This window comes from Macrotis lagotis, chromosome 7 (genome assembly GCF_037893015.1).
Source record: "Macrotis lagotis isolate mMagLag1 chromosome 7, bilby.v1.9.chrom.fasta, whole genome shotgun sequence".
Lineage (NCBI taxonomy): Eukaryota > Metazoa > Chordata > Mammalia > Peramelemorphia > Peramelidae > Macrotis > Macrotis lagotis.
The window spans coordinates 73,096,833-73,124,417 of NC_133664.1; the positions used below are offsets into that span (position 1 = coordinate 73,096,833).

General features: G+C 34.3%; 1 protein-coding gene across 23 annotated transcripts in view; it reads right to left on the reverse strand.

The window, feature by feature from the left end:
• PARD3 (par-3 family cell polarity regulator) overlaps positions 1-27,585 on the reverse strand; it is a 710,070-nt gene that overhangs the window by 374,412 nt on the left and 308,073 nt on the right. For 21 of the 23 annotated variants that reach the window (XM_074193157.1, XM_074193160.1, XM_074193150.1 and 18 more), the window contains exon 4: positions 20,646-20,824. The exons of the other annotated variants lie outside the window; for them this stretch is intronic. In XM_074193157.1, the coding sequence (XP_074049258.1) occupies positions 20,646-20,824 (179 nt within the window). The remainder of the gene's footprint in view (positions 1-20,645; positions 20,825-27,585) is intronic. 23 annotated transcript variants of the gene reach the window in all.

The following is a 27,585-nucleotide window of genomic DNA, read 5'->3' on the forward strand; positions in this document are numbered from 1 at the left end:
TCTGCATCATTTACCATGGATATATATTTCCAAGTAGAATGATTTTTAAACCATTTTCATAAGGCTACGAGATAATAGAAGAAAGAACACCTTCATTATAAACTAACATTGAAGTCCACTGGGTTCCAACCTAATGCTCTGAAAGTCTTCTGCACTGTCATACACACTATGAGTGCTTAACAGATACATACTGGTTAAACAACTACCCAGAATAGGGCTGACAGGTCATTTTCATTCATTTACTACTCCAAAATTTAGACATCATAATGGACACTGATATTGCTTATTTTGATTAGAGCCTTCTGAAAATGATCACCCCAAAGTTCAATGAATGAAATTAATCTAAATAGTCACTATGAAGAAAAAGGAATAGCTAAAAGTCATGGTCATATTTTATCCCAATCACCTTATGCATATGAAGTCTCAAAATTCAGCAATTCCAATTTACATAATCTTTGATACAACATCATTATAAGGTTAATATTATCAGAAGAAATAATTACTGAAGCTCAGAATGATGAACATAGTATTTTGCAGTTAATTTAGTGAGATCCATAGATACTAATAGTTGAAGAACAACACTCTAAAGCAGTCTAAATGAAAGGTATGAGGTCTCTACAAAGCTCCTAATTTCTGGTACATTCATGGGCAAAGATAACAAATACCTATTTTTCTATAATATCTTGGCTTTTCCTAAATTTTCTCCAGTAATTCATGCAAATTTTTATTTAGGAAAGAATTATGCAGATGAACACACAAAAGAAAAAAGAGAAATAATTATATTTTTCTTTTTAAAAATATTTCTATGGGGGGTGGCTAGGTGGCGCAGTGGATAGGGAACCAGCACTGGAGTCAGTAGTACCTGAGTTCAAATTCCACCTCAGACACTTAACAATTACCTAGCTGTGTGGCCTTGGACAAGGCATTTAACCCCATTGCCTTGTAAAAACCTAAAAAAAAAAAAATCTATGAAATGTTTACTTGAAAATTAAAGGGGCGGAGCCAAGATGGCAACAAGAAAGGATCCTGTCTTAGGCACTCTCTCATAAAACTCATAAGCTAAGGACTCTAACTAAACTTTCGAAAGACACAACCCACAGAGGGACCCAGTGAGGCAGTTCTCCTACTCAAGGTAACCTGGAAAAGAGCAAAAAAGGCTCCCCAAGATCGGAGGGGTGGCCCTCCAGAGCAAAAGAACTTCAGCCTCCCAGAGGCAGCCCCAGGGGCTCCGGGGGAGCACCTGGCACAAATTGGGGGAACAACAGGGGACCTCTGCCAGAGGGAGCACGTGGAGCCCAGCCCTCAGGGCACACAGAGAGCAGCATGGCCAGCACAGCCCAGATCCAGGAAGCATAAGTAGGCAGAGCAGGTAAGCAGGAGCACCAAGGGCATGAGCCCATTGAACTCCAGGAAGGGAGTGAAGAGAGAGAGACTGCCAAGCTCTGTCCTCTGCCCCTGGAACAGGACTCTGGGGCTCTGACCACATTCAGATCCTGATCACAGTCTAGGCCCCCCCATAGAACAGCAGGGAACCCCCACCTCGGCCCCGTGGCAGAGGGGAGCGCTTGTGGTCATTCACACACCAAGAGGAAGGACAGAGCCTCACACACTGAGACCCTTGTGGGAGTGCCCCAAAAGCTCAGGAAACACCCCAAAACCAGCCTCATGCTGGGAAAATGAGCAAGCAGAGAAATAAGAGGAAAACCATTGAGAAATATTTTGCATATGAGCCCAAGAAGAATCAAAATACTCAGTCTGAAGATGAGGAAGCACAAGCTCCTGCATCTAAAGACTCAGGCTATGACAGAGCTCAATAAAGACTTTGAAAATCAAATGAGGGAGTTAGAAGGAAAACTGGGAAAAGAAAGGAGAGAGATGCAGGAAAAACATGCAAATGAAGTCAGCAGCCTAGTCAAGGAAATCCAAAAAAATGCTGAAGAAAATAGCATGCTAAAAACCAGCTCAGGTCAAATGGATAAAACAGTTCAAGAAGTTATGGAAGAGAAGAATGTTTTAAAAAGTCAAATTGGCCAGATGGAAAAAGAGAAGAAAACTCTCTGAGGAAAACAAATCCTTCAGACAAAGAATAGAACTCAGGGAGATTGATGAATTTACAAGAAACCAGGATTCGTTACTTCAAAACCAAAAAAAATGAAAAATTAGAAGAAAATGTGCAACATCTCATTGAAAAAAAAACTGATTTGGAAAACAGACTTAGGAAAGATAATTTAATAATTATTGGAATACCTGAAAGTCATGATCAGGAAAAGAGCCTTGACATCATTTTCAAAGAATTACTACAGGAAAGCTGCCCTGATATTCTAGAAGCAGAGGGCAAAATAGAAATGGAGAGAATCCACCAATCCCCCCGAGAAAGAGATCCCAAAAAACCAACCCCTAGGAATATTATAGCCAAATTCCAGAACTCCCAAGTCAAAGAGAAAATATTACAAGCAGCCAGAAGGACACAGTTCAAATATCGTGGAGCTGCAGTCAGGATCACACAGGACTTCGCAGCAACTACATTGGAAGCTCATAGGGCTTGGAATACAATATACCAGAAGGCAAAAGAGCTTAGAATGCAGCCAAGAATGAACTACCCAGCAAGGCTGAATGTCCTCCTCCAGGGAAAAAGATGGACTTTCAATGAACCAGGGGAATTTCAAAAGTTCCTTTTCGAATGGCCAGAGCTGAACAGAAGGTTTGATCTTCAGATACAGGACTCAGGTGAAGCATGGAGATTGGAGGAGAAGGGGAAAATATGAGGGACTTAATGATAATAACTGCATGAATTCCTGCACAGAAAAATGACACTGATAATACTCATATGAACCTTCTCAGTTAATAGAGCAGGTAGAGGGAGTTTTTATAGTTGAAGCACAAGAGAAAGCTGAATTTGAAGATAAAATATGGTGTAAAAATGTAGTCAATAGGAAAAAAAGGAAATATAATGGGAGAAAGAAAAAGGAGAGGGGGAATAGGCCAAGATATCTCATATAATAAGTTTTTTCTTTATTACAATGAGCTATTGCAATTATATGGAAGGGGGTGGAGGCAAGGGGGAATGAGGGAATCTTCACTCTCATCAGAGGTGGCTAGGAGAGGAAACAGCATATATACTCAATGGGGTATAGACATATGGAGTAAGAAGGAGAGGGAGGGGACAGGGGGAAGGGGCGGGTGTGAGTGATGGAGGAGAGGATGGACCATGGGGGGAGAGTGGTCAGATATAACACACTTTCTTTTTTATTTCTTGCAAGGGGCTGGGATTGGAAGGCCTATCCGGGACCATAGGGCCAGGTGGATGCTGGGCCTAAGGGGTGGTATGGGGGCTTGGAGCCTCTTGGCCCCAGCGCCAGGGATCTGTCTGCTGTGCCACTGAGCTACCCTACAGCTGAGTCACAGTGAAAGGAGAGAGAAAATATAGTACATGGTAGTGGAGAAATACAAAGGAGGGAATTGCAATCAGTAATGGCAATGGTAGAAAAATATGGAAGTAACTTTTGCTATGGACTTACCATAAAGAATGTGATCCACCCCCAACAAAGTTGTTGGTGTTGGAACAAAGACTGAAGCACATTTTTTCTTAATATTATTTTGGGGGGGGGGGGGTGCAGGGCAAATGGGGCTGGGTGGCCTGCCTGGAGCCGCATAGCAGGGTGATCATTGGGTGTCTGAGGCTGGATTTGGACCTGGGTGCTCCTGGCTCAAGGGCCAATGCTCTGTCTGCCACCCAGCAACCCCTACTATTATTACTATTTTATTTTATTTTGGGTCTTTTTTTTTTCCTTTTTTTTTTGGTTTTTGCAGGGCAGTGGGGTTGGGGTGGCTTACATGTCACACAGCTGGGTGATTGTTGGGTGTATGGGGCCAGATATGGGCTCAGGTGCCCCTGGCTCCAGGGCTGGTGCTCCGTCCATTGCACCACCTGACCATACGTACAATTATTGCTATTATTTTTTTTAATTTTAATTTTTTCTCTCACCTTTCTCAAGTGAGTCTATATTTTGTGGGGGGAGGGGGTATTCTGTTTTCTCTTAAACAAGAATATTTTATTAATGTATAAAAAACTATTATTTGCACAAAAAGAATAAATAAATATTTTTTAAAAATGATCCATTAAAACAACCACAACTAAAATTTTATGAAATGCTAACATAGAGCTTGGTCACAAAGAAAAGATATAAGGGCACTTCTCCCACTTCTTTTCAGAGATAGAGGAAGAAACTATATGTTGTGGGGATTTTTGCAGTGCAATGGGGATAAGTGACTTGCCCAAGGCCACACAGCTAGGTAATTATTAAGTGTCTGAGGTCAGATTTGAACTCAGGTACTCCTGACTCCAGAGTCAGTGCTCTATGCACTGTGCCACCTATTCATCCCAAGAAATTATATGTTTGACTGAAAAAAATAAAAGGTAGAGAGTACCTAGATGGCATAGTCAATACTGTGTACAACTAGGAGACTCATCTTCCTTAGTTCAAATGTGGTATCAAACACCCTACTTGGCTCACTTCCTCATTTGCCAAATAAGCTGGAAAAAGAAATGGTAAACAATTCCAGTATCTTTCCCAAAGAAGCCATAAATGGGGTCATAAAGAACTGGTCAAGACTAAAGCGACTAAACAGCAAGGAGATAGATATAGATAGAGAAAGAGATAGACGTAGACATAGACATAGATATACACACACATACATATATGTTTCATGTGTGTATACAAAATTTCTGTGTGTCTTTACTTGACTGAGTTATAATAATGTCATATAAGGAAAAAATTCAACTGTTCAGCCAATCTAGGGAATATAAGGACAAAAACAAGGATTCTTACTTAGGAGAGGCAGTCAATAAGCTACTGAAATTAAAATAACATTTATGATAATAAGAAATACCACAAATACTTATCTTAAATTTGAGGTTGAAAAAAATATCAATGATGAATTACAGATTTCCATCACTGGTATTCTATTCTAGTGTTTTACTAGTTTGATTTTCTTTTAAGCATAATAAATTTTTTTGTTTGCAAAGACAGATTAAACTTGTGAATTTAATGCTAGCATCAAAGAAAAATGCAGAAAAAATGTTTATCTAGGCAAGTCCTCTTTACATCTATAATTATAGGTACAAATATATTCCCCAAGGTTTAAGACTTTTGAGTTTTTATCAGGGTAATATTCAAAGTGTTTTTACATACTTTGGAGAAGTCACTTTTGTCATAAGAATTTTAAACTAAAATTTGTTTCTTTCCCATTTACTCTCTTCTGCTCAGTAGCTTGTAGATCACAGAATTACTTTTAGATTAGTGAGAGACTCAGGAGTACGGATCCTGCCAGAAATAAATATTCAGTTTGAAACCTCCTCATACTCTCAGGTACACAGGGAGAATTACAATGAATTCTAGGAATAAGTTTCCTGTTCCTATGCTTCACAAAATGAAAATCTTGCACTGGTATGTCAATAATAGAATCGGGCCTTGGGGGGTTATTTCACAAGTTGGTATAATCTCTTGGTTGACATGATCAACTATTGTGCTTAGGAATATGGGTCTGGACCAAGGCAGTGTGCTGTAAGAGACCTCTCCATACATTAGGACCAAGACAGTATGCTTAAAAAGACCTCTCCACATATTGGGATATTTTCAGTCCTGTCTTTGTGATAGGGTTCTAGTCAGACCAAAAAAAAAAAAAAAAAGACTTAAAAATGTTCAAGAGTGTTTCAGTCCCAATTGATTCTAAGATGCCCCCCCCCCCAAAAAATTTCCTAAGATTCCCTCAGAACTAAGTGATTCTAACATTTTCACTGATCCAACTCTATCATCCGAGAAAAAAAGAAGCAACTCATGCAGATGAAATGCCAATAGATCTGGAAGGTCCAAGGTTCTAGAAAAGTCCACAATGTTTCACAGTCACAGAATCTTATGATTAGAAGAATGTAGATCTTAGAGACTATCTGGTGGGGTGGCTAGGTGGAGCAGTGGATAAAGCACCAGCCCTGGAGTCAGCAGTACCTGGGTTCAAATCTGGTCTCAGACATTTAATAATTACTTAGCTGTGTGGCCTTGGGCAAGCCACTTAACCCCATTTGCCAAGAAGGAAGGAAGGAAGGAAGGAAGGAAGGAAGGAAGGAAGACTATCTGGTCCAACTCTCATTTTTCAAATAAAGAAACTAATTTCCAGAAAAGTTAAGTATTTCTAGAAAATTTACTAGAATCATCTGGCCAGTTAATTAGAGTCCTAGTTTCCTGATTCAAAAATAAAGACTATCTGGTCCAACTCTCATTTTTCAAATAAAGAAACTGATTTCCAGAAAAGTTAAGTATTTCTAGAAAATTTACTAGAATCATCTGGCCAGTTAATTAGAGTCCTAGTTTCCTGATTCAATTCCAGTATTTCAAAATATCTCATCTTTACTACTTTTTAGTACCCCAGTATTTAGTAGGATGTCTGGAACAGAGAAAATGTGTTTTTTTTTTAAATGCTTCTTTACTGGATTGGTCATTTGACTCCAACCTTACATTCCCAAACTTGTTTTCAGTTCCTTTTTTATTAGAAAGTAATTGAGCAATACTCCCCCTATATTGATAGAAATGTCACTCCACTTTATCTTCCATCATACCAGTATTCTAATTCTAACCATCCATTCTCCTCATCTTAAAAGTCCCATCACCTTCAGTCTCCATTCCTCCCCAACCTCATTTATTCATTTCCAAATGCACTTCAACTAGAATTTTAAAATTCTTGTACTATTGTCAAATTCCTTACCAGCTGAAATCTGATCTGACCCTGAGACCACCTCTTGCAACCCTCTTCATTCCTTTCCCCCATTTCCTCTGACTCAAGGAGATGATGTCTATTCCTCATTTCTATTTCTTCTTTGGAAGTTCATAAAAATCATTTGGAACCATTTCACATTATGATTACTAACATCTGCCTCCTTCTAGAACACTCTCTCAACTTCCATATTGAATTAACTTTTTTCCTTTCCAATCCATCCTACTTCGTCATTCTCAGAAACTTTAATATTGTTGTAGATCATTAAACCCTCAACTTCCACAGTTTCACCCAAAAGACACACAAGGGCATAACATAATTTAGACTTCAGTGGCTCTCAAGACCTCTTGACTACTAAAATCTGGACTTTCTTAAAATTTGTTTTAATAATACAAAAATCTACCCCAAGTGAGAACAAAAGAAAAAACAAAACCCATTACAACATGATTAGTCAATGAAAACAAAGTTCCTCATTGTTCCTACTAGAGAGAGAGAAAGAGAAACAGAGGATATGAATCTCATACTGCATTAAGTCCTTTTCTCCTATATCACGAGGTGGAAAACAAATTCCATTATTAGCCCTGAATCATACTTCCCAAAAACGTATTGGCATGAAGCTTGGTTGTCTACCCACATAATTGGAGGACTGGAAGGTAGAACAAAAACCAGTAACCAAAGCCTCCCCTTTATAGAGTATTCAGACTTTTCCAACCATCTCTTCATTTTCATTAATTTTGATTCTTAGGAAACATGCCTCCCCAAGTCATCTCTAATGGTTCCATTGCTTTGTCAGTTTTACTTTACATATTGTCTACCCCCCCCCCCATTACAATGTAAGCTCCTTGAAGAAATGAACTATCTTTCTTTTTCTGGATTTTATCCCCAGAGTGCTGGCACAGTGACTGGTACATAGTAGGCATTTACTGATTTTATTGAATTGTTTATTGACTATTTGAAGTTTATAACCATCTAGTTCATAGGTATGGAAGTAAAATTGGGATATATTTTAGTCAAGAGTTAAAGCCCAATATCTGACAAAGGACCAGAATTAAATTTTCAAATTGATAAAACTGCTAATGTTTTCAGCATTCCACCAAGTTCCCTTACAGTACTTCTTAGCAAATTCTTTTCATACAGAGATTATTAAAAGATATGTGCTTTCTTCCTATGAAAGCCCTGACATCTACATAACAGAAAGATTGACAAAGTAGTGGAACCTTGAAAATTGAAGGGTATATGAGTAAGCCAGGATCTAGATTTGCAAGTTGAAAGAAAATCGTATGGTGATGGCATTTTTACCACACAAAGTAAAAAGGGAAGAGGTCTCTATTCCTGTCCCTGTTTGCCATAAGCTCAAAGAGAGTAAGACATCTGCAAATTTGTAACAATAAATTAATTTTTGAAGGGTATAGTGATTTCCCCCCAATTTATGTAGAATAGGACCAAAGTTAGAACAACAATCTAATGCCTACAAGCTGATCTATCTGAAAAACAAAACTTAGAAAACAGCATTTTGAAATCTGCTCTTTCTGGTTAAGTTAGGTAACTCATTAAAAAAAAATCTCATTTTCTGTTATAAACACATAACTAATACATGCTGCCAAACTTTTCTATTCTTTTTTCCAAAACTATATGTAGAGGTAGTCTTCTTCAAATTCAGTAACACATTTCATAGTGTGAAAACTGAGTCACAATATGTCTAGAAAAAGAAAAGAAGGAAAGAAATTCACATATTTATTGATTCCTGATGATCTCTATAATACCATTCTTTTCTATTCCTATTCTACTCTCATCTTTTAATTTTCCCATTTGTAATGGGAAATCTGAGATTTCTCATCTCAGATTTCTCATCTCAGATTTTTGTCAGGATAATAAATTTTATTTATTTTTTAAACTGAAGTCAAAGTAATACACATGTTCTGCAAAATAACCAATCTAGATACAAATATGTTAAATAATTCTATTCTATCCTCCCTATTTTTTGTTAAAGGAACTGAAATTTCAAATAAAGGAAAATGGGTTGGTAATTCCAGTGTGTTATCTTTGTGGAAATTCTTACTGCCTTAGTATAAAATCTGAAAACTCTATGCTAGTGATTAAACTTCATTAAAATCTTTGCTTTAAATCAGAATACACATCCTTTGTTATATAATGTTTGCAAATTCAATTTTAGGTATTTAGAGACATGTTCACCTTTCAGAAACAATTGTTTGCTGCCTCTTCAAAATTTAAATTTGCCTTAGTAATTAGCTTACCCTTCCATATAACTCATTCATGGAAAATTCTCCCTCTTTATATTCAACTAGCAGCATGACATATTAGAGCTAGAGGAGACCTTGGAGATCACCTAGTGCAAATCCCTTTACAGTGAGTGTCTAGGCCAGGAACAGCTGCTTGATTTCCAGTCCAGTTTTTTTCCCCCACCACTATACTAATCTACTTTCACATGTATTAAGGAAATGACTTAAAGGACGATTATAAAATTAAGAAAATTATACCCCCCCATCTTCTAAGAACACTGAGTCAACACTCCTGTCCTTTTTCCCCTACCAGCTTTCAAAACCCCATCTTGTGATCCAGAATATTACATCATATTTGCCAAATCCATAAGAATGATCCCCTAGCAGAATCATGATTTTTATTCATGCTGAGCCTTTTGAAACAATAAACTGCAATGCCAAAAAATTTCTGGAAAAGTGGCTAAGGAACTTTTTAAGCAATCCACATTAAAAAAAAACAGGAAGAAATCTCAGTGAATGGAAAACACGGATAGTTCCTTAACTGGAAACTGTTTTTAAACGATTGATGATGATTGGAGCCAGCAATGAAGAATAATGAAGAATACAGTTATCATAAGAGAAATGTGTTTGGAAAATTTAATATAATAATTAATCAATGGACATTTCTCAAATTTTTATTACGGGAAAAGCTTGATATCATTGAATCAGTAATCTAAACCACAAAAATTTTAAAAGTAATAGAGAAAGAAGTATTTACAAAACTCTTAAAACCAAAGCTGAACTACATTAATGTCAGCGTTCTTGATTAACTATAAATAAATAATATTTCAAGGTAATATTAACAAAACTTGAATATTTTTAACCAAGAATAATACAGTCCTCTTTATCAACATGACAGATTTTTTTTTTGCAAGAATACAAATATATGTCACAATTCTAAGAGGCAATAAAATAGCCACAATTTTAAAATTAATGACTAGAAGAAAAGTGTGAAAAAAAAGGGCAAATGAATGGTGACATATCACGCCTGAAATTCCAAAAAGAATATACAAAAATCTGAAGACAGAAGGCACTGTGACTCATGGATAAGAGAAACTGAAACAACTTCTATGAAAAGACATTACAAGTCAAGTGAAATCTAAGAACACCAGAGGCTTTGAGACTCAAGGCTCCATATTATAAAATCTTCTTTCTATATAAACCAAATTATACAATATTCCATATCCAACTAGTGTTCTTGCCATTAATAAGAGTAATGACATAGGAAAACACCAGCATATTCTGTTCCTCTCTCTCCTCTATTAAACAGTTTCTAGGACAAAACATGTTTCAGTTCTATGGCATCCTTGAGAATACAAGTAATGAGCATGGCTCACAGATCCTCAGTCAAGGAACTGCCATTAAGTTCTGGACTTAAATGAACAAATAAAAGAAACAACAAAAAGAGAAACAGAATAGGTAGGTGCTAAATAGCCAAAAATGATGCAAACTAAAAAACAAAATGACAAACAACTGCACTATCTGCATATACTACTATTCTATCAAAATAATATTTCATTATTACAGCTGATACTAGGCAATATGGCACAATAGACAGTAGAGAGATAGCCTCTGAAAGAAAAGACTTGAAAATCTAGGTTCCGTGTCTCATGCACATTAGCATGGAACCTTGGAGCAGTAAAACAATCATCTCAGACCTCAAGTTGCTAAACTGAATTAATAGAAAAGTTTCCTTAAAAAGGTAATTCCGTATCTTATATTCATTAAATAGTGGATCTAGTTTCTAATCTTAATGCAACTGAGTTAATTTGGTGCTTATGATTTACAAAGTAAATACGATGATTCAATCAATACCTCATGTGCTACCCTATATAGCCTGGGCCAACACACCCCAAAACAACATTGCCCCAAATGAACAAATGATTTTGTGTAATGATTTTGTTTTGTTTATTTTGTGTATAGTTTATGTAAAAATATAGGTATCTTTTAATTGTGTAAAGGGGACATGATTATAAACTTAAGTATATAAAAAGAGGCTCTGGGGAAGCTAGGTGGCATAGTGGATAAAGCACCAGCCTTGGAGTCAGGAGTACCTGGGTTCAAATCCCGTCTCAGAAACGTAATAATTACCTAGCTGTGTGGCCTTGGGCAAGCCACTTAACCCCATTTGCCTTGCATAAATAAATAAATAAATAAATAAATAAACAAACAAACAAACAAATAAATAAATAGAAATTAAAATTAAAAAAAATAAAAAGAGGCTCAACAGCAGGTATAATGAATAATATCTGAGCGGGTCTTGCTCATTAACATAAATTTTGATATTTAAACATATGAAAGCTGATGGAATCCTGGAAATTGTAGTAGAAAAAGCAAAACCCTTAATAGTAATTGTAGGGGCAGCTAGGCGGTGCAGTGGATAGAGCACAAGGAGTGAGTACCTGAGTTCAAATCTCGCCTCAGACACTTAATAATTACCTAGCTGTGTGACCTTGGGCAAGCCACTTAACCCCATTTGCCTTAAAAAGAAGAAGATAGAAGAAACGGAAAATTTTTGTTGGTACAATTTTTAGTTTTGACCTATGATTTTGTTGAGGTTCATAACTCCCAAAAGGGAAAAACACTCTACCAATTCAAATTGGTACTTGTGCTACAATTTATATTCGTGAGAGTAAACTGTTATACAGAGAAATTTCCCAGGGACATGCCACTAATGTATCAGAGATGGGATTGAATGCAGGTCTTCCTGACTCAAACTATTTCTCTCTTCACTATAACCATACAGTCTCCTTAGTAATAGAAATTTCACCTAAACTTTGCCTTAATAGTCTTAAGTAGATTTACAATGTCATCATACAAAAGCAGACAGATGAAATTTGTTTTCTGGACACCTATAATATGAAATTCAAACACTGAGGATAAACTACAAATCAATTTCTTAGCAGGGTCTTCCCTAAATCTAACACCTCACAAAATTAAACCCAGCAAAAGATTTTTTTCCAGAGACTACATGACTTTTTAAAGTAGGTGAATTCTTAGATTTCATTCATATCATTTAGTTGATTAGTATAGCTAGGAACTATGCTAGCCTTACAAATAATTGTATTACCTTTTTAGCAAACAAATAATGACATATTATATGAAAGAATAATAAAATGGAAATTTTGATTTTATTAGTACTTTCTGGGGTCATCATCTACACTATCAGAAAAAAACAAAAGAAGAGGGCAAAAGATAAAAGCAGAGGAAGTGAGGATTAGAGGGAAGAAAAGAAGAAAAATTACAATGAAAAGAAATAATAAAATATGAAAAGAAATAATAAAATATGAGGGCACAGCAGTAATAGAACACAACAAGGAAGAAATATAAGTTGCTTTCATTTGAAAGTCAAAGAAATGTTCCAAAAATTGACTGAAGTTTTCCAAAGAATAATGAGCAACTTTAGCAACATATGGATAATGTAAGTATCTTCACAAACAGTACAAATTTACTATGAGAATCAATAGAGGGCAGCTAGCTAGGTGGCACAGTTGTTAGAATACTAGCCATGAAGTCAGACACTTAACAATTGCCTGTGTGACTTTGGACAAGTCACTTAACTCCATTGCCTTAAATAAATAAACAAACAAACAAACAAATAAGATTTTAGAATAAGCAATAGAAAAGCAGATATTAAGTAAACCTTAGCTAAAAGTTATTTTAATTAGGAAGGTATATATATGATCGTGTTAATTTTCTGTCTCTGTTTCTAATTAATGGAACTGCCTAACCATCAATAGAAAATGAAATAGATGTTCTACAGAAATGTCTTTAAACATGATAACCAAACAGTCATTAAATTCATAGCATGGCAGGTAGAAGCATAATAGGGTAATAGACTGAGTCAGATGATTTGGGTTGGAAATGCTTCCACTAAATCTGCCTGAGACTTTACTTCTTCATGTATAAAATGGAAACACTTAGAGTATTATTTTGAGCAAAGTGCTTTGTCAAATGTATAGCACTATGTAAACATGAATTAAAGTAATTGTAATTATGATTATAGAATCATAACATTTCTTGACAAGGGAGAGAAAAGTATAAACAAATGCCACTAAGGCAACTCATTTTTTTCGTGATATCTAGTTAATCACAGCTTCTACCATGACCTCCAGGTTACTGACAGCAGTTTGCAGTACCTCCAGTCATCATCATCTGAAAGGACTGTCACAAAGTTCTCAAAACAAATAAAAAATATGCTTATGTTAACATTAAGATGACCAGAGAGGATTCATGTGTTTTATGTGTGGGTATCCATTAAACAGAAAAAACAAACAACAACAAAAAAATCGACCATATTGTAGTTGTAGGAAGCCAGAGGGGGACATAAGTAGACCTGAAGAAAAAGGCATTTGAAAATTATCTCCAATTATGTGCTAAATGTTCACTGGAGGCTTTAAGCCTTCACTCTAACAAGACAAGGTGATTATCACAAAATAAATATCCAACTCGAACTGCATAATTTTCATGCACTAAAATATGTACATGAATAAAAAAGTACAATTAAAAAGCTCCTGACTGTTGAGCTTTTGGAGCATTCAAGCCCTCATTGCCCATGGCAGCCATGTTGGCCATGCTCAGGTTTTGGCTTCAGACATAAGATCAATCATAGCAACTCAAACATGAAAGATTTGGAATCCTTATCATTTCTTAAGACTATTTTACATATACACACACACACATATACATATATATTTGCAAATACAGCACAAATTGTTCATAGGAAAACAAGAAAATTATTCCAAAAGTATCCGCCATTCTATTTTTGGACATAAAAGGGAAATATTACAGAAATTATTTCAAAGGTACCATCATTCAAGAATATAATAGTTCAAATGTTTTACATGTGTCCTAGAAGAAAAAGAGGGAAGGAAATTTTTAAATTACACAAATGTGAGTCAGTTTTATATTTTTTTATTACCAAAAAAAATTGTTAGATGGGGGGAAAAAATAAAGCAACAGACTCTCTTATGGAATGGAGAAGGAAGTGGCAAAGACTTAATTAGGAGAGCATCTCTGCCAAATGCTTCTATGTATCAAGGGTACTGGTAAGACACTAAACATGCCAAGAAACCAAGGAAAACAGAAATAATAAACCCAGGGGGTAAGAAACATTCCAAGGTCTCTCTTTAAAGCAAGAAAGAAAAAAGAAAAAAAAAAGAATGAATGAAAGAAATTCAAAGCAATTTTTTTCTGCAGCTACTTCTCCTTAACCAGATTTGAGTTCCTCTTGGCAGCTAGTCAAAATGTCATTAGCAGGGTAATTTTTTTTCCTATACAAATTTTGCACAATTGTACCTTTAAATATACACACTAATAAAAGTAATATTTGTCATTCAATTGAAAAGAATATATGCTTAATCACATATACACTCATATATGTACTCACATAATCACAAAAGCAAATGTCATAAGTAAAGATTTTTACCTTGGAACTTCAAAATAAACTGCCATTTGATTGGCATTTTGAGTCTTCCCTTTTTTTAAAAAAAGGATATTTTCTTTTTAGGTTTTTGCAAGGCGAATGGGGTTAAGTGGCATGCCCAAGGCCACACAGCTAGGTAATCCAGTGTCTGAGACTGGATTTGAACCCAGGTACTCCTGATTCCAGGGTTGGTGCTTTATCCACTTCACCACCTAGCCACCCTTTGCCACCTAGCCACCCTAAAAAAGGATATTTTAAAAGTTCCCAATTGCCTTTCTTCATTTGGAATGAAGTTGGTATAATAAGGTTGTAAAGATGATTGAAAATATTCAATGCTAAGCATATAAGGTGCTCAGAAGAACATAAAATCTTTCTCATCACCTATTTTTTTTTACATTCTGCTAATCTCTTTTAAAAGAAAAGCAGTTCTGAAGCATTCTGATTAGTATTATCAAAGTCAGAAATTCTGAATGTAGCAAACTTGTTTCCTGAAATGGCAAATGCAAAGATATCATGACTTGACATATTTCTATAGACTACCAAGATAGCCACTGACAGAATGGCACAATACCAAGGTCATGGAGGGTTTGACATTCTTTGAAATATCTCATTTAACAAGCAGCCTAACTTTGGAGTAAGAAGAGTTCATTTTTAAGACATCATTTTGATATTTTAAATATTTATTTGTGTGTGTGTGTGTGTGTGTATGTGTGAGATGCATGAGTATTCTAATATATCTCAATATATATTCGGGGAAAAAAGAGCCTGTAATAGATGATAAAGTTTTTTCCAAATATGTAACTATTATTTTTTATTATCTTTTTTGAATGAAATACATTTCTTTTTATGAACAGATTTGTACATTTCCTAAGCTCTCTTTTCTTGTTGTACTGTACTCTTTATTTTAGTAACATCATCTCCAGTGAATTTAAATATCATCCCAGTCTGTATATCTATCTACAGTCTCTCCCTTCAGCATCAGTCCCAAAGCGCCAATTTATTATTGGACATTAAAAACTCAAGATCCTAGAGACAGTGTAAACAGAACTTAATATTTTGTCAAAAGCAATTCTAACTTTATAGTTTCCTAGGTTTGTATTCTTGGCATTATTCAAAACTCCTCACTCACCTGATTGTCCTATCAGTTGCCATCTCTTATCATTTCCACTTTCTTATTATCTCTTACATCCAACCCTTGCTCTCAACTTACAAAACTTTCATTTCTATTCAAATCATCTTTAATTTTCTTAAATTCAATGGCCTCCCAAATGGTCTCACTGATTCATTGCTTTCCCTACCCTAGTGCAGCCTATTCATAGTGGCCAAAATCATTTCCCTCAAAGACAGATCAGATTCCCTTAAAGGCAGATTAACCAACTCCAGTGAATTCCTTCTGCATCTAGCATAAAACATAAACTTATCTGTTTAGCTTTTAAGATTCTACACTGTCTATACTGTCCCTATACTTTTAAGATTCTATACTGTCCCAAAATTTCCAGCCACATTAAATATCACTTCCCTACTAGCCAAACTGGCCTTCCATTTGCTTCTCACACTTGCTGGTGAGTTCCCCATCCACCAAGAGGTTAATTCAGCTCAGGAGAGAAAAGAAACATGAATACACTGGAGTGAGGATGCTTGCAGGACAACTAGTAGAGCTGTTTATTGATAGAATCAGTTCTTTGTAGCAGAAAACCACAAAATTAGCATATAGTATAAAAACAATGATATAACTCTAACTTGGGCAGGATGCAACCCAGTAGGGTACGGGGCTATCACACAAGTGAGATGATGAATGGTGCAGTTGTGTTATCACAGCAGAGTTCCATGGAGAGCCTTCAGCTCCAGGGTCACTAAAGCCTGTATCTTTTAGTCATAACTGACTTTCTAACCCAAACTTACTGCTCCCAACAACTGGCCACTCAGTCTCTCCTATTTATATCATTATAATGGTCATCTCACATTCCTGAAATGCACTTCCTCCTTATTTGTAGCTTGGAAATTCCCTAAATTCTATTAAGACTCAGTTCAGCCAACATCTTCTGCATGAAATTTTTCTTGATCCCCACTCAAGTGCTAGCTATTTTCATCTAACAAGCTACACTGTATTGAACTACTTTATTTAAATTTGTATTTACATCATACTCAGACTTCATACTCACACCCTTAATCATATACCTGTTTTCTCTCCAATTAGAATGCAAGCTTTCTCATGCAGATTTCAAGAGATTCTATCTGGAACATATTAAGGATTTAATACTTTTGCTTGACTGAAAGTCTGGCTCCAAATTATTTTTCCAGTCTTAACCAACAACTCTCTCACATAATTAGGCTAGCCTCTAGTCAACCTGGACAATTCATCATTCCCATTCCCCCCGACACAGACACATACTAACAATTCTAGTACCTACCTGTTTGTGTGCCTTTGAACAACCCTAATCTTATGAAATCCACTCCTACCTCTATTTATTGAAATTCTACTACCCTATATCCCTTGATGAAAACTACTTGAACTTCTAACTTCCTTTATAGCAATTATTGTATTTCTCTCATGTATTCATCATATACAACAACCATTCTGAAAAAATTTTAACTTCTTGAAGATAAATGTTTCTAATTGAGCTTTGTATCACTACTGGATCCTAGTACAGTCCACCAAACATTACAGGAACTTTGTAAATGTTTAATGAATGAACACAAGTCCTTGCTTGATATTGTACTATATGTCAATAGAAGGTAATGAAAATGCCATATTTAAGCCAAATCCAGTATTTATTCTAAGATTCCTTCTTCAACTTGGAAATACATAATCCAATTAAGTTCATAAGTTACTCAATATCCCTCAAGTTATTGTGGTAGAAAAGGAAATAAGGTGCATAGGACATTTGGAGTAATTTGGTTCATTGTCTTGGATTTAGATAGACATTTAATGGGAAAAAAATAAGGCTTTAAGGGGAATAAATAATTTTAATGCTTTGTACCTTATCAGCAAATGTGATTCCTTGAGAAGATAGTATATGAATACTAAGCAGGTAAGAAGAATATGTTTTCATTCCTAAATATAAAGCAATAGTGAAAGTGAACATTTAAAATTGCATTTTTTTTAAATTTTATAACCAAATTCAAATGTTCAGGTATATGATCTGGTATGCTTAATAAATCAGTAAGTAAAAAAATAAATAATAAAAAACTTTCTAAAGAAAGGATTTATTGCAAATAGTGTTTTATTTAAGGATATATATATATCCTTAAATAAAATAATATAAATATAAATTAAAAAAAAAATATATATATATATATATATATATATAGATGTATACAAGTGTGCAGAAACTTCCATAATTGAACTAAATTTCTCTTGGAAGCCATTAAAACAGTATAAAATAATAAAATAAATAATTTGAAAGGCTTTTTTTTGTTATTTTAAATGGTCATCTAAAGTAATATACCTAAGGTATAACAGTTTCCACTTTTTGCCATTTATCAAAAGGCTGATGATTCAAACTCAAAATATTTTGAGGGATGATATGCCATAAATCAGAGGTATCAAACTCATGAATTAAAATGTAATTTGGAAATATTTAGCAAAATACATAAAAATGTAGCTTAGCACAGATAATGTTAATTTGTTGTTTTCTAAATTAATGTACAGCTTGCAAAGCATGCATTTCTATTAGGGTTTGATTCTACTAATGAGGAGGAAAGAGCCCTTGATATGGAGATTCATGTGACCTGGTTTTAAATTCATCCTTCTGCTACTTAGCAATTGTAAAACTAGGATAAATCATTTCACTCAGCTCCCTCAGTAGTCAATGAAATAATTGATTTGGCTTAATTATAAGATCTTTCCAACTCTAAATCCTTGAATGCTTTTTTCACTTTCTGAAAACAAAACACTATTGCTAAATTGTCAAATTGCTAGAAATTAATGTTAAAAACATTAGATTGAGCCACGCTTTAAAATATTTCTATGCACTGAAATCATTTTTAAAAACAACTTTTAAAAAAAGAAATGAATCAAGATTTTTTTTACATTTTCACAAGGTTTTTTTTTCTACAAGGAAATTTATAGCTGAAATTGCTTAAAGTTCAAAATCAGAGTAAAGTATATACTGAAGAATCACAACTCATTTCCAAAGTTTTAAGAGTTCACTGATAAACTAAAATTATTGGGGCAACTAGATGGCACAGTGGATAGAGTATCAGCCCTGGAGTCAGGAGGATCTGAGTTTAAATATAACCCCTGACACTTAATAATTACCTAGCTGTGTGACCTTGGGCAAGTCACTTAACCCCATTGCCTTGCAAAAACAGCAGCAGAAACAACAACAATCTGAAACTATTAAGAAAATTTCAAGGTTGATCTATATTGAAATTACTCAATAACACAGTTAAGTTTCTCATATGTATGTATATAGCCATATATGTCAGTATATATTTCTCACATAGTAAACATGTAAAAAAATTCATTGTTTATACATTCATTAAACAGAATCCATGACCTCATCCCTGTGTAAATTCTTTCACCAATTAGGATCAAAATCCCATCTATAACTTTAGCTGCTAAGTGATAAGAACCAAATGAATCTCGAAGAGATTGTTAATCTCAATCACCCAACAAGTATGGGGTCAGTATTTGAATTTATGCCTTTCTAAAACCTGCTATAGTATTCCATTCAACAAAACATAACAGTTCTCTACCCCTGCACCTACTCCAGGTAAATATAATTTCCTGTGGTCTTCCTCACAAAACCAAGCAACCAATAACAATATACTTATTTTGGCACATATGTCCAGGATAAATGTAATATCAAACTAGCTCTTAGTATCTTATATACCTTTAATATAGTGATTAAATGTTACATCTCAGAATGATGATGATGATAACAATAATAGCTAACATTTATATAGTGTTTACTAAGTGCCATACACTCTGCTAAAGCACTTTAAAAACACTATCTCGAACCAGCTAGGTGTTGCAATAGACCTGGAGTCAGAAGGACCTGAGTTCAAATTCAGCCACAAACACTTAATAATTACCTAGCTGTGTGACCTTAGGCAAGTCACTTAACCCCATTGCCTTGCAAAACCAAAAAGAAAAAATTTACTATTTCACTTCATCCTAACAAACCGGGGAGGTAGATGCTATTATTCTCTCTATTTTACAGATGAGAAAATTGAAACAAAAGGTAATTAAGTTATTTGCCCAGTTACCAAGAATCCACTAATAAGAGCAGTCATTAATTTAGCTTGAAAAATATCTTATGTCACTTGTGCCTCACAACTTTGTGGTAGATGATGTAATCATTTACCATATTTTACTGATTAAAAAAGGCAAATGATGAAGATCATAAACTACTTCAAGAAGGACAAAATTGATGAAACTAAGATTGAATTTAAGTGCTCTGACAACACTAAACCACACTACCATTACTGGTAAACCATGAGAGTACTAAACAATTCCAGGGCTATCTTAAAAAGAAACCAAAAAAAGAGTTCTCATAGACTTTTTTAGTTATATAAAGTTTGCACAGCAAGTTATACTCAAGTTCCTTTTGCCCATACTCAAAGCCTTCCACAATATAGCACCATTTTCCTTTTATATGAATGCCATATTCACTATGTTCATATGGGTAGACAACTCTACCCAAAGCACTTTGTTTTCTTTATCTTTGATCCTGGTTTGTTCCCAAAGCTTTTTTATATGGTAAATTCATTTAAACCTCAACTCAAATGCCATATAATCTGTGAAGACATCCCAGATCCTTCTCATTAGTCATATTCTTCCTCTCTTATTTCAAAAGCTTCTGGTCTCCAATGTATCAATTATGTACTATGTACTATTATTATCTGTGTATAGGTCCTTATTTGATATAAGCTCCATGAGAGCAAAAAAAAGAATATTTTTCTGTGTCTCTTCCAGCCCCAATTTCCATTTGCTGTACACAGTAGGCAATAAATAAAACAAAATATAAGAATTATGCTAAGGAGGATAACTACTTCACCTCACAAGGAAAAAATTTTTAATGATATTAAAAAAAGGCTGTTAGGGTGAAAAGAGTCTTGATGAAAACAAAGAAAAATAGGACTTATCCAAATGTTAAAGCCAAAGATCAAATATGAATGACCAAGAGACAAGCTTGATTAGCACAATAAAAAGATATGGTATTTACCTTCCTATCACGAGTATTAGGACTCCCAGAAGTGTTTTGCTTGAGGAAGCCAGCTGTTGTGGACCACCGTGTGGGGTTTTTCCGGGATGGCTCTTCAGAGGAAAAATTATTATCACTGACAGAGGTTGCAAGACCAATTAATGCAGGGTCACTGCTTCGTCGTACATGAAGAGGCATATCTGAAAGTATAGGTATGTACATTTTCTTTTAAAAATGACACCAAAGTACAGTTCATTTTAAATGATACATTAATAGAAAAAATATATTAAAATGGTTTACTCAAAGGATATTATACTAAGGAATTAAAATAATTTACTGAAGGGTTGTGATACTAAGGAGTCTTTATTTATATTCTATAGTTAAAGACAAATATTTCTTAGTTATAATACTCTTTCATGTCCAGTAAGTTAATAGAACTTCTATAAAGAGTCAATAATTACATCAATGTAAGGACACCCACAACCAATTTAGACTGCAACCTCTGTCACAACTATATAGATAGTTGGTGTGCCCACTTCTACCCTAAATTCATTTTTCTGCACCCAAAATGGTGATAAAGCTCTATGAAAGTGACTAGGTAGGTCATCAGAAGACAAATATAAACTATGACATTGTCCCCCATACCTGAAAACTTATAGAGCAGCCAGATTTCTAATAATGCCAAATAAGTGAAGAACTAACAGCTATATATTTAAATTTGAGAAGTTTCTAGGAAGTAAAATAACATAATCACAGAAAAGGTTTCTGGAAGAAAAGTTAATAGCATGGATCAGCAAAGCAATAGTTCATATGTGGATGATGATATTTACATAGATAAACTTTGTGTTTCTTGTCAAAATATACATGAATGCAAGGGGCATCCATTACAGCATTAAATGTTGCTTGAACAATGAATGGGTGTAAATAAAAAATTCTGTATTAAAGCTTGAACTTAAAACTATAGCCAAAGAAACTCAGAGAGCCGTGGAGTACCTAACTTAACTCTGTCAACATAAAAACCAAAGGACCAGATTCAATGAGATAAAAATAAGGGAAAAAAAGGAAAACATGAGAAAAAACTATCACACAAATCAACCTGCATTTATAAAGAATATACACAATAAACATGAATGTATAACTTAATATAGGTATATCCAATTTATCATATTTGCTTTAGAGAAAATAGAAGATTCAGTTTGGCATGGCTAATGGATTTTTTTTTCCTTTTCCTCACTAAAAGCTTAGGGAAAAGCTTAATAAACAGTCTTCACATATCACTAAACTCAGCTCATTTGGGGCTCTTCAAAGGAAATGAGTTCTACAAATGTAAATTATTATCCGGGGTTGTTTTTTGCTTGTTTGTTTAAATGGGATGATTGTATTAATTATGTTTTAAGAATCATAGGATAGCAGAGTTGAAAGAGATTCTATCACACTAAATATTTCAAGGCAGAAGAAAGTTCTACTATGAATACTTAGTAAAAATGAAATGTTATGAAAGATAAATTAATTCCTCTAAGATAGTATAATAAATTGGTCTAACTTAAACTCATAAAAGAAAATGCATAAGTACAATTGTGAGCAAGCACAAAAGCAATGTGTTATTGTATCTTTGTTACCATATTAAAGGGTCTTTGAGAACTCTACTGAGCAGCTAAGAAATAGAGGAAGAAAGCACCTCATATTCTAGAGCCCATGGGCTTAATAAACAGAAGCTTGGTCAGATCCCTGGAGATATGAATAGCAAAGTATACAGCTGTACCCACCAGCAGCAGTGGCCAGAGAGCATAATAAAGTGACTATATTAATATAGAATTTCAGCTCCAAGACAAATTCAAACAGCAAACATGATTCTCTTGAATTTGCTTGCCCACATGTGGGTGCAGAATAAGCAATGTAACTTAGAAAATGATTATTCAGCTTCCACTAGAAAAAGGTGCCTAGCAGAAGATGTAGCATGCCTAATTTTGAGTTACTGGATACTTAGCTTCAGTACTTACACAGGTTAAGCATGATTATAATTTCCAAAACAATTATATCTACCTATTTGTTAACAGAAGATGCACACAGGTCAAAAAGACCATTGTAGACTCACGATTAGCTCTTAAAAAAAAAAAAACAGAAGAACACTGAACACCATAACAACAACATGAGGGTGATGATCAGTCTTAATGGACTTGCAACATTTCATCATTGCAACAATAATGCACAATTTTGGGCTATCTGCAATGGAGAATACCATCTATATCCAGAGAAAGAATTGTGGAGTTTGAAAAACCAAAGATTGTTACCTTTAATTTAAAAAAAAGTTATCTTTTTATGTAATTTTGCTGTCCCTTATATTTTTTTTCCCCTAAGGCTATGATTTCTCTCTCAACACATTCAATTTTGATCATTATATAACATGGAAATAATGTAAAGACTAACAGACTGTCTTCTGTCGGGGGGGGGGGAAGAGTGAGATTAGGGGAAAATTGTAAATTAGATAGATAGATAGATAGATAGATAGATAGATAGATAGATAAGTAATGGAAATTTTAAAAATAATGTTAAATAAAAAAATAAATTAATTGAAAAGGAAAAAAATTCCTTAGCATACATCAATGATTTATTGAATGATGGTTGCAGTTCTTAAAAAATAATATAAATTAATCCTGAAAAAGCAAATAGCTCTAATAAAGTCATATAGACAAAAATGATTCCAAATTCTGGTCAATTTAATAAACAAAACCAATTCTATGCAAGATAGTGTACTAAATATAGAGAAAGATGGGGATTGGGCTCAGAATTGGCATAAGAAAAGAGGAAGTATCTATATCTGGAGAAGGGTAGACTTATTTAATTCTGACCAAGAAGGCAAGTGAGGGGGAGAAACAAATTTAAACTTAAAATCAGAATAACTTCTTAACAATTAGCACTATTAAAAAGTAGAAAAGGCTAACCAATAAGGAAACTGGGGTTTCCTTCTTTGTGCTTTTCAATGAAATATAGGCAGTCACTTCGCTGGTATTTTATAGTTTAGATTCACTTTATATATGGATTTCTATGACTACTGAGCCTGTTTTCAATATTCCCTCAGTAATCTTCCCCTTTGACTGTGAGGATATCAAGTAAAAAGCAATAAATCCTGCTCAAAGTCTTCCTTTATATAAAGAACTTTACAGGTTACTCAATTTCCCATTAATAGCTATGCTTGATTTGAATCTATCCACAGACATTATTTGTACTTCCAGTACTCAGTATAGTTTTGGCACATGGTAGACTTTTAATAAAGTTAATTAAATTAAATTGGAAATAACACTTTTAAATTCCATGATTTTATGAATAGTCTTGAATGTCACAAAGGAAGCAATAATCAGACAGTATTTGAACCCAGGTTTTTGCCTGACTGACTCTAGAACCAGTGTTACGATACAGTACAATTCAAATCTCATAAATGAGTTTTAGTTCATGTAAAAACATTCTAAAACCATCAGGACTGGCCAGTCCTATCTAAAATAATGAACCAAGGACAGTAGCATATCTTTCAGCACAAGCTAGAAACCTAACTCAGGTAAGAGATTACTACAAATTTCTTGATCTTATCAACAAAATAAGTCATAAGGCACAACTGTGCCTGACATAGTTTAGAGATCACTTGTCCACTCAAATAAAATGTTATACAATTGAAGCCATTTCTACACCAAAAGAAAGTTGGCATAGCCTTTTCACTTCTGTATAATTTGCCAACCCACTGTTACAAGAGAAATCCAAATGAAAGATATTTATGACAGAATAATCTTGTGTCCTCAATAAAAATTAAAAATGACTTCTAGTTTAAAGCAAGCTAAGCATTGGAAGGTCAATTTCTCTAATTTTAGTAAGAAATTGATTTAAAGATATTCACTAATTGAATATTCTTAACAAGAATCCTTTGGTTTATTTAATATATAGATTTTCCAAAGCATGTCCCCTGAAATATTAAAACAAAACACAAAGAAAAGAATGTTCAATAATTAAACCTCTGGATGAAGCACACATGGGACTAGAGCAATGTCACAGAATCCAGGATGACAGCTGAGGGTGTTTGATGTCTGTGCTTACTTTGAAGAGTAGATAAAACAGCAATAAACCCTAATCACAAGACTTCAAATTCTCTGTGGCACTAATGTACTGTAAATATTGATTTGACTTTGCAGGTAAGATGCCTGTTAAATAAGTTGTAGCATGAATTAGACAAAGAATTAAATAACAGATATACACATTTTGACAGTAAAATAGCCCAAACGTGCTCACTCTCAAGCTTGTGAGTATCATTAGAATTGTTCATACTATTTAATATTTATTAAAGCAATAAGCATCTTAATCAATTGGTCTCCCAGTATCTCTGAATCTAATGATTATTTGTTTGTTGACTATTTTCATTAAGACAATTAGGTTATTTCAGACATATATTTACAGTCTTATTGGCGCTTATTCTACATGACAGATGATGGTGAATGATGATTTCCTCTGTGTCAAAGACCTGTGTGTGTGTCAAAGACCTGAGTCTAATTCCTGATTAGACACTAAGTACTTATGAGAGACAGTGAGAACCATTTGGCTGTTACATGTCTGTTTTCTCTTCTGTATAAAAATGTATCTTCGGTGGCCTCAAGGTCAGTCCATTTCTAAAATTTGTGCATTTCTTCTCCTATGATATATTTATAACTAAAATGGATCCATGAACTCATCGAAGTGAATGTTGCCTCTAGGTCTATCTAAAGTCCAAACCCATCATAATTTCACCACAGGGGGTTTAACCAGGCACACTGGTAGCCTTCCTCACATTCTCTTAAAAGCTCAAGAGTATTCATGAAGTAAGCAAGCTATCCACTGCTTGTCTCTCTCTCACTGTGTGAGATCATCTTTTTTTATTATTCTTTTGTTAATGACTTTTTTTATACCACTTCTCCTATATAAACCTTTCTCTTTTATGTGTTTGTGTTACAAACATCTCCATCACCCCTCAGACGATTCTCAACTTCAATACTTCCTTAAGATTGCAGAGTTCACAGTGAAGAATTAAAAAAAATAAAAGATGGACCTCAGGGAAAAAAATAGGTTCATTTCGATTTTCCCCAAAATATCCACCCTCTTACCTTTTATTAAAATAATGGGTTCAAGGGGTAGGTAGGTGGTGCAGTGGATAGAGTATCAGGCCTGGAGTCAAGAGGACCTGAGTTCAAATCTGTCCTCAGAGAATAATTATCTGGCTGTGTGCCTTTGGACAAGTCACTTAACCCTATAGCCTTGTGAAAAAAAAAACCCAAACAAGCAAACAAACAAAAAAATACCCAGAGTCTTGATATGGAAGAAGCTACCAAAGAAGTCTCAGCACAGTACATATAAAATAATGAGTTAAACTTACTCAATATTTATATTGCCTGTCCAATAAATATATACCAGCAGGTTTTCATATCTTTATATGCAAACTGGTGAAGAATAAATAATTATAAATGGTAGTTAATAAATTCCCTCAGAAGTGTTGCTAAAATTATTCCTGGGAACAAGTTCATTGATCAGTACAACTGATAAAGTGAAAATAGGAGGAATAGAAGAGGTAGAAGAACTAGTAATAAATAGCTAGCATTATATAGCATTTTATGCATGACAAATATTGTCATTTTATTTCCACAATAATCGAGGGAGGTATGCATTATTACTTTTCCCAATTTTATAGGTAAGCAAATTGATCAAGGCAGAGGTTAAGTGACTTGCCAAGGGCCACATAACTAGTAATGGGCTGAGTTTGGATTTTAACTCAGAAATTCAGGCATGTCTAAATCTGTCCTACTTTCTAAATTCTCTAATGTTAACAAAAAACCAAGGCATTCCCTTTCCCAACACACCCTCACTGATATCATCTTATTTTTAGCATTGTTTATTTTCTGAATAAGAATGGGTAGAGTACCCATCACTGTACAACTTTATATTAAAAGTATTTTAGTCTATTGTTAGTTCCTTCAGTAGCAATTGTTTACAACTCAAACTTATTTCCTCTATGATTTTTTCAGTATACTATATCGAATCCCTCACAAGTTATAAGCTCAACAGTTCTGTAATTAAAATTTTAAAGAAACCACCCACAACCTAAACATAATGGTTTATTTTTCTTGTATGTGCATTGCTTATTGATCATATGTAAGATATCTGAATGACTATTAAATTACCTTTAATAATTGTTTTTTAAAAGTGAATTAGGCATTGAAGTTCTGTTTCTGGAATAGTGCCAATCTCACATTTCATAACCATTTTCTTCTCCTACAGTTCTGGTATTTAATGGGTACTCTATCCCTTTTTAAAAGTGCCAGTTCAGTAAGCTCATTAGCTAATTCCCCCAAGAAGCTAAGAAGCACATTACCCAGACCCCTAATTTGCATATATTTAATTTTTATAATTATTACTTTATCTGCTTAATCATCAACAACTATAGTACTTTATATAGAGATAGCTTTCATTAGCTTCTGAATATTAATATTCTTTTCCTTTATTCCCTTTGTTGCCATCAAGACAAATTTCATTTTCTTTTTTATTTACCAAATTGCATTGTCCTTCTTATGTCTTTTTTTGGTGATGAAGCCTATAAATTGCTATTGTTCTATTTTATTTCTCAAAATAAACATTTCTTCTGCTAGACTCTTAAATTCTGATTCTACATTTTTAAGGAGCTGTGGGGTCATAAAAAAACTTCAAGTAGTCACCTCTCATTCTTTATTTCTCTTTTTTGCATTTGTAAGCTACTCTGTATGTGGTGTCTATTAACAAACATTATTGAGTAGCAGGGGTTTATACCTTACATTTTGTTATCCTAAATTATTAAAAAACATACGATTGTATAAATAGTTTCCATATCTTCTGGAAAAAGCAAAATTATTCCTAGATCATCAGATTTAATTATTTCTCCCACAAGCCCATGCAATAGTTCTAAAAATGATTTCTT